Source organism: Fundulus heteroclitus, chromosome 18 (genome assembly GCF_011125445.2).
Source record: "Fundulus heteroclitus isolate FHET01 chromosome 18, MU-UCD_Fhet_4.1, whole genome shotgun sequence".
NCBI classification, from domain to species: domain Eukaryota; kingdom Metazoa; phylum Chordata; class Actinopteri; order Cyprinodontiformes; family Fundulidae; genus Fundulus; species Fundulus heteroclitus.
Window position 1 is genome coordinate 1,015,743 of NC_046378.1, and position 18,066 is coordinate 1,033,808.

General features: G+C 45.4%; 1 protein-coding gene across 1 annotated transcript; it reads left to right on the top strand.

The window, feature by feature from the left end:
- The first annotated feature begins 4,908 nt into the window (after window positions 1–4,908).
- On the top strand, window positions 4,909–18,066 carry LOC105937422 (interleukin-18). Its single transcript, XM_012878729.3, has 7 exons — window positions 4,909–4,918; window positions 8,647–8,920; window positions 11,290–11,366; window positions 11,458–11,496; window positions 11,594–11,725; window positions 16,369–16,505; window positions 17,182–18,066. Exons 1-7 carry the CDS (start codon window positions 4,909–4,911, stop codon window positions 17,407–17,409), a joined length of 897 nt encoding a protein of 298 aa, XP_012734183.3. The 3' UTR covers window positions 17,410–18,066.

Sequence of the window (18,066 nt, forward strand, 5' to 3'; positions counted from 1 at the left end):
AGCCTGCAAACACGGGGAACCAAAAGGGGCCAGAGAACACGGGGAACCAAAGGGGCCAGAGAACACGGGGAACCAAAGGGACTAGAGAACACTGATGTGCCAAAGCACAACCAGGGGGCGGCACATCAGGGAAAGGCACGAACGCTTGACTGTGCCGGGGGAAAAGCGAGCGCTTGACAGCGCCGGGGAAAGAGCGAGCACAACACAGCGCCAAAGGGAAAGAACGGGCACAACACAGCGCCCAAGGGAATGAACGGGCGCGACACAGCGCCAAAAGGAAGGAACGGGCGCACGACAGCGCCAAAGGGAAGGAACGGGTGCACGACAGCGCCAAAAGGGAAGGAACGGGCGCACGACAGCGCCAAAGGGAAGGAGCGGACCAACGGCAGCGCTAAGGAAGGCAACGGGCGTACAGAAACGCCTAGGGAAGGAACGGGCGTATGAAACGCCAAGGGGGAAAAGACAAGCGGACTGACACGTCAGAGCTCAACAGCGCAAGAAAACGCTGGAGCACAATTAACGTACAGAGACACCGGGGAAAGGAACGGGCGTGCGAAAACGCCAAGGGCAAGGAACGGGCGTGTGGAAACGCCAAGGAGAGACAACGCTGGAGCGTGATAGGAGCGCTGGGGCCCAAGGGACGAGATCGCCGGGGCGTGAGGGAACCGCCGGGGCAAAACGGACGCATGACAGCGCCAAGGGGAAAATATAGGCGTACGAAAACGCCAAGAGGGAAAGAACGGACGTACTTAACGCCAAGGGAAAAGAACGGACGTACTTAACGCCAAGGGAAAAGAACGGGCGTACCTAACGCCAAAGGGAAGGAACGGGCGTACTTAACGCCAAAGGGAAGGAACGGGCGTACTTAACGCCAAAGGGAAGGAACGGGCGTACTTAACGCCAAAGGGAAGGAACGGGCGTACTTAACGCCAAAGGGAAGGAACGGGCGTACTTAACGCCAAGGGGAAGGAACGGGCGTACTTAACGCCAAGGGGAAGGAACGGGCGTACTTAACGCCAAGGGGAAGGAACGGGCGTACTTAACGCCAAGGGGAAGGAACGGGCGTACTTAACGCCAAGGGGAAGGAACGGGCTTACTTATCGCCAAGGGGAAGGAACGGGCGTACTTATCGCCAAAGGGAAGGAACGGGCGTACTTAACGCCAAAGGGAAGGAACGGGCGTACTTAACGCCAAAGGGAAGGAACGGGCGTACCTAACGCCAAAGGGAAGGAACGGGCGTACTTAACGCCAAAGGGAAGGAACGGGCGTATGACAACGCCAGAGGGAAGAACAGGCGTACGACAACGCCAGAGGGAAGAACAGGCGTACGACAACGCCAGAGGGAAGAACAAGCGTACGACAACGCCAGAGGGAAGAACAGGCGTACGACAACGCCAGAGGGAAGAACAGGCGTACGACAACGCCAGAGGGAGGAACAAGCGTACGACAACGCCAGAGGGAGGAACAAGCGTACGACAACGCCAGAGGGAAGAACAGGCGTACGAAAACACCAAGGCTCAACAACTCCTGCTGGAACACGACTGGTGTACAGAAACGCCAGGGGAAACCCGCCGGGGCGTGAGGGAAACGCCAGGACTTGGGGAAGAGAACGCCGGGGCGTGGGGAGAACGCCGGGGCGTGAGGAAAGAACACACCGGGATGCGAGGAAAACGCCGGGGCGCAAGGAAGAAGAATGCCGGAGCGCAAAGGGAATGCCGGGGCACAAGGGAAACAGGAATATCTAAAACACCAGGGAACAAGAACGGAGGGCGTCCTAACATGCCGAGGAACCGAGAAAGAGGGCGTCCTAACACGCCGGGGAACCGAGAATCAGAGGGCGTCCTAACACGCCGGGGAACACTAAATCTAAACGCCAGGAAAACAAGACCTAAACACCAGGGAACTAAAGGGTGAGCTAGGCAGCAACAGGCCAAGCGCGCCAGAGGGCACAGACAGCGACTAAAGCACCGGAGGGCTCTGGCGGCGACCTGCGTGCACTGGTAGCGACAGGCTGACGTACCAGAGGGCTCAGCCGGCGACATAGGAGCGCCGGAGGGCTCTGGCAGCGACCTGCATGCGCAGGGCAGCGACAGTCTGGCGCACCAGAGGGCTCAGCCGGCGACATGGGTGCGCCGGAGGGCTCTGGCGGCGACCTGCATGCGCCTAAACAAGGGAACAACACAGATACACTAAGACAAGACAGAACAAAACAACTACTGAAGGAAACTAAACTAACCCAAACCGAGCAAAACAAACAAAGAAAACAGAAAGGTGTAGGGACCTTAGAGAGCGCAGGGACCTTTAAGAGCGCTGGACTCCATCCAACGCAGGAACCCATACAGCGCAGGAACCCAGACACCTAAATACTAAAGGGGGGAAAAATAAAGACAAACAAAACTAAAATAAAGAAAAAACAAATACAGAACAAGACTAGAACTACAGGGCTAGGACAGGGACTACAGGGTCAAGACAGGGACTACAGAGCTAACGAAACTACAGGGTCTCAAACTGAAAAATCAAAACAAGACTGGTAAACTAGGAAAGGAACCAAAAGCTAAAGCAAAACTATGAAACGAAACAGAGCAGGGAGATGAGGGCAAGTACGACTAAACTAATGAAAAACTAGATAACTGGAGCTAGAAATCTGTACAGAAGCAAGCAAGATGTCTAAAATAAAAAACTGGAACTCAAAAACAAAACTCAGAAGACTAAGGCGAACCTAGAACACTAAATCAGGGCTATGGCTAAAACAAGAAGACGGAGAACAAAACCCGAACTAGCTGACTAAGAAAACCAAAAACTAGACTACTAAAGAAAAAACCCGAACGACTAGAATAAACCTGGGACACAAAAACCCGGACAAAAACAACAAAATAAAACACAATACTCAAAAGCAACATAAATCTCAAAAAATCCTAAGTAAAGCAAAAACTAAGGTTGAGCCAAAACAAAGAACAGAAGGCGGAAATAATTCTTCTAAAACAATAAAAAATATACAAAAAGACTAGAAACTAAAGCAGATCTAGAACACAACACCAAAAAAACAACAACTCCAAACAAAAACCAGAAGGCGCTGGACAGCAAAGTCTGAATCTGCTGGGCAGCAGCAAAGGTTAGCGCTGGGCAGCGACAGCGAGGAGCGCCGTCCTAGTGCTGAGCAGCGGGGAAGGCGGACCAGGAAAACAGAGTCAGAGGCGGGGCGTCGCAACTCTGCGACCCAGGCGAGACGAAACAGAAACGTGGCGTCGCAACTTTGCGACCCAGGCGAGACGAGACGGAAACGTGGCGTCGCAACTCTGCGACCCAGGTGAGACGAGACAGAAACGTGGCGTCGCAACTCAGCGACCCAGGCAAGATGAATCCAGAAGCGTGGCGTCGCAACTTTGCGACCCAGGCGAGACGAACCGGAGGCGAGGCAGATCCTACCAGCTTCTACACCAGGCTCTGTGCGTGCTCGGGTTCATCCCTTGGCCGGTCCATAATGTTATGATATATTTTTCTGGGATGAACCCGGACACAGCACGCACACACAGAGTCAGTTCTTATGAGTGAGTTTTTATTGAATAGTGTGGAAGATGGATGATGAGACCAGAGTCTTTCAACGGACGGAGGTGAAGGGTGTAGAAGCTGGCCGGCAGGAGGAGTGTGGAGAGACTGACCGGGAGGAACTCTGGAGCCGAGCACTGGAGAGCAGAACATCTGAGCAGAGCCGTGGAGCGCAGAGCATCAGAGCCGAGCAGTGGCGAGCAGAGCATCAGAGCCGAGTCGTGGCGAGCAGAGCATCAGAGCCGAGCAGAGGCAAGCAGAGCATCAGAGCCGAGCAGTGGCGAGCAGAGCATCAGAGCCGAGCAGAGGCGAGCAGAACGTCAGAGCCGAGCAGTGGCGAGCAGAGCATCAGAGCCGAGCAGAGGCGAGCAGAACCTCAGAGCCGAGCAGTGGCGAGCAGAACCTCAGAGCCGAGCAGTGGCGAGCAGAACCTCAGAGCCGAGCAGTGGGGCACAGGACGTCCGAGCCGTGCGGTGGAGGTCTGAACGTCTGAGCCGAGCGGTGGAGGTCTGAACGTCTGAGCCGAGCGGTGGAGGTCTGAACGTCTGAGCCGAGCGGTGGAGGTCTGAACGTCTGAGCCGAGCGGTGGAGGTCTGAACGTCTGAGCCGAGCGGTGGAGGTCTGAACGTCTGAGCTGAATACTGGAGAAAACAAAACTGACGGAAAGTCTTTGGGCTGACTGTAACAAGACCAGGTGAAAGGAGTCTTCAGGCTGACGGGTACAAACGGAGCTGACAAGAAAAACTGGCAGGGACTGAGCGGGAGTGAACGCTATGGACCGGCGACGGGAACAGAAAGAGGTGAGTCTGATAAAGCGGTGGGAACAGGTGGAAGCAGTTGTGGGTTAATTGCAGCCTGCCAGGTGAAACCGATCAGGCTGCGCCGGAACAAGAGAGAGGGAGAGAGGCTCAGCCTGCAGCCAATAAGCTGCATCCTGACAATATAATTTTTCTTAATATAATGTGGCCTACTTCTCCAGATTAAATTTCTCCAGATGAAAGTTACTAAGATTTGGTGTTAAGCCTGAAGCCTTGGAAAATTATACTATTTTTTGGATATATATTGGGATTTGATGTTAAATTAGTGTTGTGTCATCGCAAGTTGGCTGATGACAATCTCTGTTCCCAGTGCGTTCAAGGGTTTTATGTCATCACTGTTTTTAATGTAAATGGCTAACATGTCAGTAACTACAATGAATGGATAAGGTGAGGTCTCTGAGATAATATTTGTTAACCATGATTGAAGGCGAGCCACAAAAATGTAGGTCAACAGTTTATAGTCTGAGTTTATAAGTGTTATAAATCTTCTGTTTTCTGTCACTCTAGGGTCTTTATTAGGTTTAGGAATTGAGCTTATGACGCCATGTATCATGGTAGGAGGAAGTGTACAAGTTTCAAAAATGTAAACAAATACGAGGAAGAGCAGTTATCTCATGTCTCCCCAGAAATGCCCATAAAAATGTCATGCGAGCCTATTAGAGCCTGGAGCTTTATCAAGAGATAAACAATTAATAATGGCATCAAATTCTCCAATTAGAAGTTGATCATCACATATTTCTTTATAGTTATAATAAATTTTAAGAAACCGATCAATATTCGTTAAAAAGGAATCACAATCTATTTTACAAAGTTTTGAACTATAATGTTGGTTGTAAAATAAAAAGAATTTCTGAGGACAACAGTCATCTGTCCCCATCTAATCAGTTCAGTCCACTCCTCAGTCACCAATCTCCAGTCATTCAACTCAGATCAGCTCCACCTGTTGCCACTATTTACAGTCAGCTCTGCTCCTTCACCTGCCTACATATACCTCTTTCATCCACTCCCTGCCAGAACATCTTGTGTGTGTCTCGCCTTGTGTGCACTGCCTCCTTGACACTCCCGGTTTCTGTTTGCACAGCCTTTTGGACTTTGGAATTTCTGGTAGTGTTCAGCCCTGACTAACCTGCGTGCTGCTCAGTTCTGCCCTGTTCTCTGAGTTCCAGCTGTTTGCTCTGCCTGTACTGGTGGGTCTGCACTGATCAGCTCCTGCTTTCTTCACTCAGTCTAAGTCTGTCACTACCTGCATCTTCTTGTCCCTTGCTCATCCCTGCCTGCCTACTTCATCAGCCTTTATTCATCTGTCAAGTCTGGTTCTGCCACAGTTCATCCTTACAATAAACTTTTCTAAACTCTCTATTCTGATTATCGGGTTCTCCAGTTCAGTCTTAACAAACATCTATCTAATAAAGCAATAATCGGTTAAAGGAGCTGCAGAAATAGTGGAATTGATGTCATAATCTAATAAATGGTTAGAAATTATCTAATTATCCAGTGATTAATTCTAGATTTTGAAATGTTGTTTGAACTAAACCAAGAATATTAAATTAAATCAGGATTGAGAGACAACTTGAAGGATATTTGTCAAAAAAGTCATCCTTTTGTTCTAGTCCCTACCTATTATAATATTGTCAGTGGAGTATGTAGATTTCAAACACTCTGTGTGAAATAATCAAATCTAGAAGCCTTTTATTTTCATTAATATTATAATAGCCATCTGTATTTAACACAATGAATTTAATGTTTTCTATATTAATTACCAAAATCGACCAGTGCCCATGTATATCTGCTATATATGAAATAATATGCTCAGGAAGGTTTTTAAGAAAAACAGCTACCTGCTAACCTTGAGGTATCATGGCTAAAGAAGGCTGTCTCCTCACTGTTAAGTACAAAATGAAGCATCTTCTTTTGAATGTGTTTCTTGCATAAAGATATGTGCTTTTTCCCCTTTTACAAAATAAGTAAATACTTTTCCTTTTTGTAAGATTTCTTAGTCTCCTTGCATTGATAGATAAAAGAGAAATTTTACTGTTCAGTGTAAACAGAAAAATGTAAAGAATAAATAAAATTGTTCAGTATTACTCCCAAATGAGTAACCAAAAAAATACTATGAGAACAAACCCCTGAGAACAATATCAAAATGGATTTTTTTAAAACATGGAACAGTCTAATTTATGGAATCACTCTCTGACCATTCATGTATGTGTAGGGACCCCTGAACATAGTCTTAAGACCCTCTTTTCTTGCAGGCTTCACCTTGGGCCAACCAGCGTGTCTTGCCTCGCGGGCCTCTTTGCCAAAGAGCCCGTCTTTGGGAAGATTTAGTAATTCTTTGATTCTTTGGTAAAATCTTACCAAAGAGTCTTTGGTAAGATTTTCTGCGAAGCGAAGGTGAAGAGTCTTTCCGATAGGATGGCGTTTTGTTGCTCTCCATAGTTCAACCCTGTAGGTGCTGTACTGTATGATAATTTGTCGAGGGCAGTCGGTGGTCTTCCCCAAACAATGCACAGTACCTACAATCCAGTCAATTTTGTCCCTCCATTGTGGAAAAATCTTCAGCAGGAAGTCAACAGCAAGCTCCTGGGTGTTTACATCCTGCATCTCCTTGAGACCATTCAGTCTTAAGTTGTGTCATTCCATCTCAGATGTTTCTCTCTCCAACTCTGCTGCTCCGTTCTCCAGCTTCATGTTTCGCTCTTTCAGACCTCTCATTTCCTTCTCCAATTTCTCATTCCTGTCTTTGCATTCCTTTATTCCTTCTGAGTTGAAATCCACAGCCATGGCAATAATAGTGATGGACAACGTGTTTTGTTGTAATTCCTGTTTGAAGTTGTCTGAAGTGAATTAATTGCTGCAGCATTAGAGACGGGCTGCGAGGTTGTTTCAGTGTTAGACGTTTCATTTTTGTGGAGATTTAACTGGAGATGACAGAACATTTTTGGAGCCTTTAACGTCAGTCTCCACAACTTCTGATACGCAGTAGTCATGTGGCAGGAGCGCTTTAGCATTAGCTTTTGGATTAGCTTTAGTTATTAGAGATTGCCCGTATTACTGAGAATAGTCCCCTATGGTGACTTCCGTGAAGAGAAGTTGTATAATTCTTGTTGGTGCTCCAGTTTATATAATTCAGGAATTTATCCTAGAGGGGAGTTACCTTACGTTTGCTCCCTGCGCCATCTTCCCAGAAGCCACCAGAGCGGAGCAATACGGAGTAACCACGGATGTAGTGGGCATTGCTTTTCATGGACTCACGGAGGTGGTCTGGAACAGAGTGGAGGATATGGAATCTAGGGTTAAAGGCAGTCCAAATTTGGCACAGTGGTCTGAAGCTCCTTGCCTTCCCATGATTACTGTTGACCCTGTGAAAGGTCAAGGAACAGGAGCATGAAACTATTATTTAGCGTATTTGGATGGAGACACTGATTCACCTCGGCTCAATCTCAATGGAGCTGAATCTATCCGCCCTGCTCAAATTGTGCTGTATTTGGTTTGTTTTGTGAGTTGACGGTGAGGAAGAGGGGGAGTTGAACTGAAATAACAAACCATAAGCGTGTAGCTGTCCCAGTGACATGTTGTCTGGCCAATTATTTTCACTCAGCTAACTGTAGCAGGGGCAAGTAACTGAACCAGTTAATGGAGATGGTGAATTGTGACTCATGAGTCAATAAAGTGACAACTGGGTTTTCAATTATTTGTTCAGGACTTGCACATCACTAGTCTGTGGTGATATTTTGCACACAATTATGGCCACAGAAACACAAGAGCTGTCTTTTAATAAAGATGATTCTGTAAGTTTCTTATTACACAAGTCGGCTACGCAAGTAGAAAAAAAAACAGAGAAACAGCCTTTGGTTTTTGCTGGTACTTCTTCGGCTCATCACCACCATCTAGCGGAGGACAGGAGAGTTGCGTGCTCGGGGACAGAAGAAAAGACTTAAAATAATTATAGTCATTGTTACCTAGTTTATTAATATAAAAGCTTGTTTGTGGGAGTGCGGTGGTTTAGTGATTAGAGCAGGGGGGCTTGCGACCCGGGAAGGTTGCGAGTTTTCGGGTTTGAATCCCGCAGACTGCCACCCTGAGCAACAATAAGACCCTTTTATCCTCCGGGCTCCACACAGTGGCAGCCCACTGATGGGTTAAACACAGAGGACAAATTTGTTGAATGCACAAAAACCGGCAGTGACAAATGAAGATGATTATTGTGGGGGGTTTCGCAACAATTTGAGTCATTGTTAATAAAAAAAAAACTTTCTAAGGAAGAAATACCGAACCATAGGCTCGAGTATTTACACAGCAGATAACAAAATAATTTCTCGCGTGGTAAACTCCGCCCCCTTTCTTCGCTTCCAGGAAGCGCGCGCCTACCTGGTAAAGATCCATGCAGCGACTTTCAGTGAGAGAGGAGTGGGCACGCGCAGCGTCACGGAGCAGGAGGGCCGGGCAGGATCACCGGGACCGAGCTGCTATTCTCATTTCATCCCGCCTACAGGACAGAGAGCTGCGGCTTGGGTCGTACCGCCAGAGTTGCACCACTGGAATCTGCGTTTAAGGTAGGGTTTAAAAACTGCCGCTGCTGCTCTGTGTTTGGAGAGGACCCAGCAGGGGTGTGGCTCTAACAGGTTAGACATATAAAGTTTCTGCACCTAAACAAACGCGTTTCTACCTGTTCAGTGAGGCGAATTAAAGGCGACGAAGGCAACCGGTCTGTATGTGGGCATCGGTTACTGTTAGAAGTACAGCTGGGTGAAAAGATCCACGGTTCGCGGCTCAGCCCATGCACTGTGCCGTGGCTGCTGTCCCATCCACGCACCGCTCATTGGTGACCGGGGAAGTGTGCCTCCACCCGCAGGTTGTCTTTCTGCCGCGGAAACTGCGCCGCCTTTGCTCCTGGGGGTGGAAAGCGCGCTGAGCGACTGGAGACACTGCGGGATTAAACTGGAATCCACGATCACGCCTCGTTCATTCTTCCATCAGTGCGACAGAAGCGTGGGATGGCTGAGAACGAAGGGGGGAAACTCCCAAGTTCCCTTGTGCTCCGGTTTTAAAGTTAGACTTTCTTAGATTTAGTTGATTATATGTTTCTTTATATGTGGGTGTGAATTGGATGTGTTTCTATAGTGAAGTGCCTTGAAATGACAGTTGTGAGCTGGCGCCATATAAACAAGCTGAACTGCACTGATCTTTGTTAGTAAATGTGTGTGTGTGTCTATTGTGAGGACCAAAGCTTACTTTGTGTGGACAAGCTGGCATTGTGAGGTCCACACAATGCAAATTGGGCTAAAACTTAGGTTAAGGGCAGAGGTGTGACTGGAGTTTAGGTTAGGTACTTATACCCGGGACCTTAGCTTCAAGGCATGGAAAGCAATACGACATGAATGGAAGATCCTCACAAGTATAAATATGAAAACACGTGTGTGTGTTTTAATCTGGAAGGTTAAAACACACACGTGTTTTTATATTCCAGATACTGGTGAATAGCAGAAGTGGAATTTTTTTACACAGCCTATTAAACAGAATTAAAAAATGGTTAAAAATAAAACAACTTGGCTTCTATTCTGAAGCTGAAGACAGCTTCGGGATAGAAGTCCAGTTGTTGTTTTTTTGTTGTTGTTTTTGTTTTTTTTAACCTTTTTTTTGGATTGATCATGACCTGGATTACTGAGAATCTTCACCAACCCATTAAACATGTTTTGAGCATGTGTGAACTTGCTGAGTAGGTCATATGTCAGTGTAGTCCCAGGGAATGCTTCCTCTCTCCAAGGGGGTTTCGCTTGGGGACAACTGTTATGGAGAAAGTTTCATCAGGGGTGACCTCATCAGGGAAAGCCCCTCTGAACTTAATTTGCCACTGTTTGTGAACAGTAATCCCATGTAGCGTGATGAAATCATAGCTGTTTATTTTTTCAGTGGCACCTGGCTGGTATTTCGCCTCTGGAAAACCACAATCTGTGTGTGTTTTCTTTTCCCTGTTCTTCACACTACATGTTGACTCCATTTTTGTTAAATCTTGCCTTCATACAGAAGGTAAGAGACACGGGGCCCATGTGTATGATATCCTCACAGTCACCTACCCTTATGTAACACTGTATGCAGCTGAGCAGCAGTGTGCAGCTGGGGCGCTGCTCCTCATAGCCTGTGGAAGCCTTCTCTGGCATTCCATTGAACGGACCCTAATGCCTACAATGTACAGATCCATTTGCTAAAAACAGTGAAGAACATTTGGTAGCACTTTGTTTGAATAGTGTCATTAATAGTTCCCCTTACCTCAAGTAAAGAGGACTGGTTGTAAAGATGCCATTAAGTGTTATACCGACAAGGGCTTTAATAACACAGTTATTAATGTTGTTCCATTTTACATGAGGTAAGGGAATAATGACAACAGTAAATGGTCTAATGACAGACAAAATTAAGACCAACCATACATGACAGTGTGATGTAATGTTAACGCGTACATCTAAATAACTGTTAATTATACCTGTTATGACATGTTTATGATTGTTGGTTATAATTTCTTGGTGAATGTCAAGTGGTCATAACTAAGACATTTTAACCAATGTTAACTTTGCATTAAAAGTGCCATCATTTACAGAACGAGACTTAATGACATCAGTCATAAAGACTCCTGCATGTTTATGGCGGGTGCCATGTTTATGACGGTGTGATGTCTGTTTTATGTCCGCCCCTTCAAATAAAGTTTTACCGTTAATTTCACGTTGTCCTTTTACAAACCAACCATTTATTTAGTGACCGGGTAAATGACCCTTAACCGTGATTTCTTGGTAAACCTGACACACAAGAGCACAAATAAATCAAGTCCAAACGGCTGTTGGTGTATTTCCAGCCTCAGATGACCAATCACGCATAGTGATTCTGCTTTGATTGCTCTCAGAGAAAAACAGTTTTTATTTCTCGCCTCCAGACGACTACTGATGGCGACCAGTGAGGACGCTCCTCTAGAGTTTTCTAACACGTGTGAGGATTCCTTTTACTTTCTAGGTAAGTGATGTCATACCTTTCTAAACGGCAAATCTGGTGGTCTGCTTCGTTGAGCTCCTTGTTCATTCTGTTTCTCTCTGTCTGTGTACAGATACTGAATGTGCGTCATGTACTGCCCCGCTTGTAGAAGGTAGCCTATAGATTAACCTGTTTCATAATTCTAAGTACTGAAAGATGCAGCACTACTAGTGGTGACTTGTTGCCTGACAGATGGCGGTCTCTCTCAGATTCTTTCAGGAAATCCAATCAAAGTCCAAAAACCTACTGGATTCAAAGCATGGACCAGAAGTTCCTGGTTTTGAAGACGTCGGGGGAGTTTGAGTTTGAGAACAGAACTGTGGATGATCAGGAACAGTCTGGTAAGAGAACGTTAAACGCTATCGGTTTGTTTGTTATGGGGAATCAAACGGTGGTTGAGACGACTGGGTTTTTGTATGGATGCAAGACACTCAACAGTGGCGTGAAAAACGATTTATTCCTTTATAGATTTCTTCAGTTTTTTGCTTTTTCTTTCCTACCGATTTCTACTTTACAAACTCAAACCAGCTGGGCCCTATGTGAAACAGTGAAATCCCCCTAAACCCCATAACTGGTCGTGTCACCATCCACAGCAACACCTTCCATGCAGGGTTTGCAACAACTGACTGTACATCCTCACCGGAGAGGAATTTTTGGCCCGCTCTCTTTTGCAGACTTGCTTTAATGGAGCCACATTGGAGCTTTTTTGAGTTTAAATAAGTAAAGTAAAGTAAGTAAGTAAAATTTATTTATATAGCGCTTTTCTCAGATAGAAATCACAAAGTGCTTCACAGTAAAATACAAATACAAAAAACAGTATACAGCAATACTTAAACAACATCATAAAACAAAATGGAAAACATAAAAGCCTGCTTGAATAGCAGCGTCTTTAGTTGCTTTTTAAAAGAAGCAACAGAGTTCAAACAACGTAAAGAAAGAGGCAAAACATTCCACAGCCTCGGAGCCACTTCCTGGCTCCGAGTTTTAAAATAAGTGTGTGGGACCACTAACAATGATTGGCCCAGTGACCTCAGACTATGGGTCGGAGTATGGAGCTGTATCAGCTCAGAAATGTAGGGAGGAGCTAGACCATGCAGGGCTCTAAAAGTAAGGACAAGAATTTTGAACTGGATTCTATACTGGACCGGTAACCAGTGCAAAGCTGCCAATTCTGGGGTAATGTGATCTCTTTTGTTTATGTGAGTTAAAAGCCTTGCAGCAGAGTTCTGGACAACCTGAAGACGGTTTAGCTCCTTCTTGCTCAAACATGTAAAATTACTGTTGCAATAGTCCAACCGTGAGGAGATAAAAGCATCCATCCATCCATTTTCCAAACCGCTTAATCCCTCATGGGGTCGCGGGGGTTGCTGGTGCCTATCTCCAGCGTTCACTGGGCGAGAGGCGGGGTACACCCTGGACAGGTTGCCAGTCTGTCGCAGGGCAACACAGAGAGACAAACAGGACAAACAACCATTCACACACACACTCACACCTAAGGACAATTTGGAGAAGCCAATTAACCTAACAGTCATGTTTTTGGACTGTGGGAGGAAGCTGGAGTACCCAGGGAGAGATAAAAGCATGAATAATCATTTTCAACTCACCCTTTGACACCAATGGTCTTAATTTGGAGATATTTCTTAGTTGGAAATAACAGTTCCTAACTAATAGTTTGGAGTGGTTCTCCAAGGACATCGCTGTATGGAACACAATACCTAAGCTCCTGAGGCTCGGCTGAACAGACGAGCCTAAGTCAGCAATATGTTGCTGTAAATGAGGGAATTTACGTTCAGGTGCGATAATTAGTATTTCCGTTTTCTCTGAATTTAGAAGCAAGAAGTTGTCACTTAACCACTGTTTAATACTAGCCAGACAGTTAGTTAAGGAAGACAATTTATGAAATTCAGTGTCCTTAAAAGCAAAAAAGTTGAATATCATCTGCATACAGATGGTAAGATATGTCACTGAATTTACTGATTATCTGACCTAGTGGAAGTATGTATTAAAGGAAAGTATAGTGCTGTTTGTAGGCGCTGCACGATCGACAGAGAGACCAAATCACTCAATTTAATCTTGTAAATAAAACTTTCGGCCAAATAAAATTTCCCCTCTACTGACATAAACGACGTGAAGTGAGCAGAGAGGAAGAGAGACATTTCCGGCCCGTTTTCTTCTCCTGGATCCGTTGCAACTCTCTCCTCTGTTGCCTCTGATTCTTCACTATCTTGCTTCCTCTCCTCCTTCATCACTGACTTTGACCTTAGATGTCTGACCTGCATGACAGCTTTCCTGGTTTCAGCCAATTGAGCATATTTGCCAGAATGAATGAAGTAGATGCTACAAGTTAGGTGTGCATATACAGCACAATGCATAGAAGAAGATAACTTTCTCTATATTTCATCTTAAAATGAAGTCTGATGATCACAGCCTTTTTAAATGGATTTTAACCAGTTAAGTTTAGACATTTTTAACACTTTTATGCTTAGATTCACAGATTTGACACTTTATTGAAGCAGAAGCTCAGCAGCCTAATTTAATGAGATCCATCATGCAGGCCTTTGTTGCAAAGACCTGCATGATGTAGCGCTGCAGATGGGAGAATTAGGAGGGAACGTGTTTTCAGAGACCAAAGATTTCCTGGTGACTGGCTAATCTGCCGCTCTGGACTCAGCAGTGCGTGCTGCCATGACCTACAGGGGACAGTGGTTACCCCCTCAGGTGCTGGGGCCTTACCTGCTCTCCAGCCTCCTCACACCCAGGAGCGCCCAGCTGCAGAGCACAGGGGCAACCCTCATCCCTCCTGGCCTCGTTCCTAATCGGCCATAGGGAGACACACACGGCCTCCTCCAGGACAGGAGGAATTTCAGCACGAAGTGCGTTGTTGAAATCACCTCATCCACCAGTGAGACAGCATTAAGATTCACTTTTTATCAGGGGCTCCTGATGTGGACTTCAGTGCTTTTACTGAAGATTTACACATTTAATAAAGACCTTTAACTGATTTTTTCCCCCATCTTTTCTTGACTTTTTGCTCTGCGGTTGCCATTGGTAACCATTAAAAACAGCAATGACCAGCTGATTAATTTAAATACGCGTTGCCACTGAGGTGCTTTTCATTGACCATTAATGGTTGAATGTGGGCATCTAGAGGGCAGAAGATGAAGGGGGAACCGCTGGCATTCATGAAGGGAAATTGCTTGGTGGTGTGCGTGCGACTGGTTTTAGAAATGAGGATATTGTTTTCTAGAATAATGGTCCACTGGCAGATTGAGGCTTAAAGTAATCTTGTAACTCAGCCAGCATGTTTCCTCTGAGTACTTTGGGAGTGGCCCTTTCCGGGTCCTGACAGGAATCTGGTGGAGAATCTGATAGGAGCTAAAGATTAGGGTGATGGCAAAGAGGGCTTCTAACTTCAAAGACTGTTCAACGTCTGTGACCAGAGTTGATCAAAATGACCTGCGTAATGTATTCTCTATTAAAAGTTAACGTTATGAGGTCCGTTTCCCGTTGTATCTGTATGCCAGCAGGAAGCAGGGTTGAAGAGCCCCCCCCTCCGTCTGTGTGGGAGGAAGCTGTAGGACCCCGGCAGGACTGAGCCTGGCTGAGGGCCAAAGCCAATCAGGAGCTGCAAAAACAAACATTGAGCACAGGAAACAAAAACAGGCCCACTGCAATGCCTCTTGAACCTTTTCCTCCCTTTGTAACTCCAAACTCTAAAGTGATTTTGCAGGATTTTCGATTAGAGCTAAATTACCCAGTATAGCCTAGATGGAGAAGCCTGTGTGGAAGAGAACTAACGCGGTAGCTGACTCTGAACCAGAGGCGCCCAGCGTATCACTGACTTCAGGCTAGCACTGTTTCACACCAAGCATTCGTTAGCAATACTGCAGAGAAGCACTTGAGCTGCAGTGAAGTGTGCTTCTACTGTACCACGCATTCAGCTGGTACATTTGATGTTTGTTGTTTAATGCAGCAGAAAATATTTAAGAAACTACTTCAAGGTTGTTCCACTGCAGCCTTTTCTGTAAAACCATAATTTTCAGGGGAAACAAATGAGCTGGGGTGCACTAATATGGAAACACGGAGCTATACTGATATCCAATATTAATATAACTGTTATGGCCGATCACTGATATTATATTCCACTACCCTCTGGACACTAGATCCGCTATCCGGCGCTGCGTAACGGTCACCTTCACATGCCTGAACAGGTACACATCACCAACCTCTTCCCTTCACCATGGAACAACATTGGAAATGAACATCAGTTATTAGTCTGGGCCCAGTTATACTTATCGGACCGATATGTTGACATCGTCTGATGTCAACGTTATCCCTACTTATTATTACTGTTCAGTCCACTTTTCCTTCTCCATTATCTCTGCAGCTCAGCATGTACTTTGTTTCTAAATAACGGACTCTAGGAGAGCGGGAAGGTGTCTTCTTTGTTTTGGTGCTGCTTTTAAAAGTTGTCCAGCACAGCGTAGAATTCAGCGCTCTGCTGAAGGTTCTGGCTGTGTTCAGGTTAAAAACAGCCGCACTACCCACGTGTGTGTAGAACCAAAAGACGCATCACTTCCTGTAGAAATGGTATGCAGACGGTGATTATACACTATAACGACAATATTGACCATTCTGTTTTACTCCATTCTAACTGCAGTTTCCACCGTAGCAGCTGTTTCAATGCAAACTGAACACATTACAACAAACATTGTTATAAACTTTTATTTCGAGAACTTCCATCCATCCATTCATTTTCCTACACGCTTTTTCCCTGTTGGGGTCGCGAGGGGTGCTGGTTTTAGAGAACTTGTACCGTTCCACCCCTAGTATAGAACCGTTTCTATCCTATTTAGTTCATCGTGTTGTCCTTCTGTCATCTAGACCAACAGCTTTCTTCTAAAACATCACTGCCACTTGCATCCCGTCACAACCACTGTTCATCCTTCATCTCGTGTTCTTATCGTGTTTCCTCTTCTTTCAGATTGCAAATTTGGTCTCCAGATTTATCAAAACTCAATAAGTGACCGTGGACAGCCGGTCATGCTCTACGTCTGCATCGATGGCCAGAAAATGATGGTTTCCTGCAAAAACAACAAGGAAGTCTTTCCAGAGCCCATGGTGAGAGGGTGCCGCATCATTCATGCTGTGGAGGAAACTTGACTAAATAGTGTCACTGTGTGGTAGTGTTGCACCGATACCAGTATGGGACGGAGCCCCGATCCAGCACTAAAATGGTGGTATTGGCATTGGCAAGTACCAACAAATAGGCACCGATACGATTTTGATGTTTGTATGTCACTTGAAAGCAGCCTTCTCTCTCCCAACTAGTATATAAGTTATATAAGTTCATGAAAGTTGCACTATTCTGGCATTTGAGAGCCAAAACTCAGGGTTTAAAAGAGATTATTCAGTTATTAATGTAATTTTACAGTCTTATTGTTGCACTACTATTATACATGTTAAAGTTTCACGAATGTTGCACTATTTTGGCCTTTGAGAGCCAAAAGTTTATTCAACTATTGTCACCCATTCCAGGTAGGCAATAAAAAGTTCTACTACTTTAAGTAGTATGCAGTTCTTCATATATATACACACACACATCAATTTCAAAGAGATGTTATCGGTATCGGCCAATACTGCACAGCCAGGTATCGGGGCCAAAAAATGCCATCGGTGCAACACCGGTGTGGGAAAAAATGATGTCAGGATGATGAAAGAGGAAAGATACCTTCTGTTTTCAGCACCTGGACAAAAAAGGTTGCTTCACCAGTTTTCTCCCTTTTGTCTCTCCTAGGATCCTAAAAGTCTCGAGAATATTAATGGAACAGGACACAAGGCCTTGTTCCAGTGGAAAAAAATCTCGACCGACAAATACAAGTTTGAGTCCACCATGTACACGGGTCATTTCCTGGCCTTTGAACCCTCAGACATGCCCTGCTTGCACAAACTGATTCTGCGTCAAGCATCTAAGGACGAAGTGGATGAGCCCACAGTGATTGGTGTGAAACACTGCAGTCTGTAATAATTTCTCTTTGCAAATTACAACATACACCCACAGGCCACTTTATTAGGAACACCTTGCTGGCATCAGGTTACAACCCCCTGTTCCTTTTAGAACGTGCTCAGCTGGCATCACACAGGGACTTTGTCGGCTAAACATCCATGATGTGAATCTCCTGTTCCAGCAGCTCTCAGTCAGCTCATTGTTAGACTTTCTCTCCTTGTTTGGTGTTGGCGGGCTTAGCTGACTGGAGCGTTTACCCGGTGGCGTTTTCTGCGGATGGTGCCCATCTGCAGAGTTGCGTTTCTGAAAACCTGGGTTGTAAAGAGGGGCGATCTGAGCAACCGTTGCCTCTCATCACTGCCCTGTGATTGGCTGATTTGCTGTTTGTACCTAGTAAAGTGGCCAGAGTGTATTTGTCTGTCCAAGTGACAAAACCACCTTTGGTGGTTCTGTCAAAAAAAAAAAAAAAAAAAAAAAAAAAAATGGAGGAAGAACCAGTGGCCTTCCATCCATAATACCTTTTTTTTTAAAGTTAGTTTGAAGTTACACCAGTGAAGGGAAGCCTGTTCTTTGCTCATTGTGCTCATTTTATATTTTTGTTTGCCATGTTAATGCATTTTACCCTTGTGTTTTATATTGATTTAATTAATTTGCTCAATAAAAACCAGACTAAAA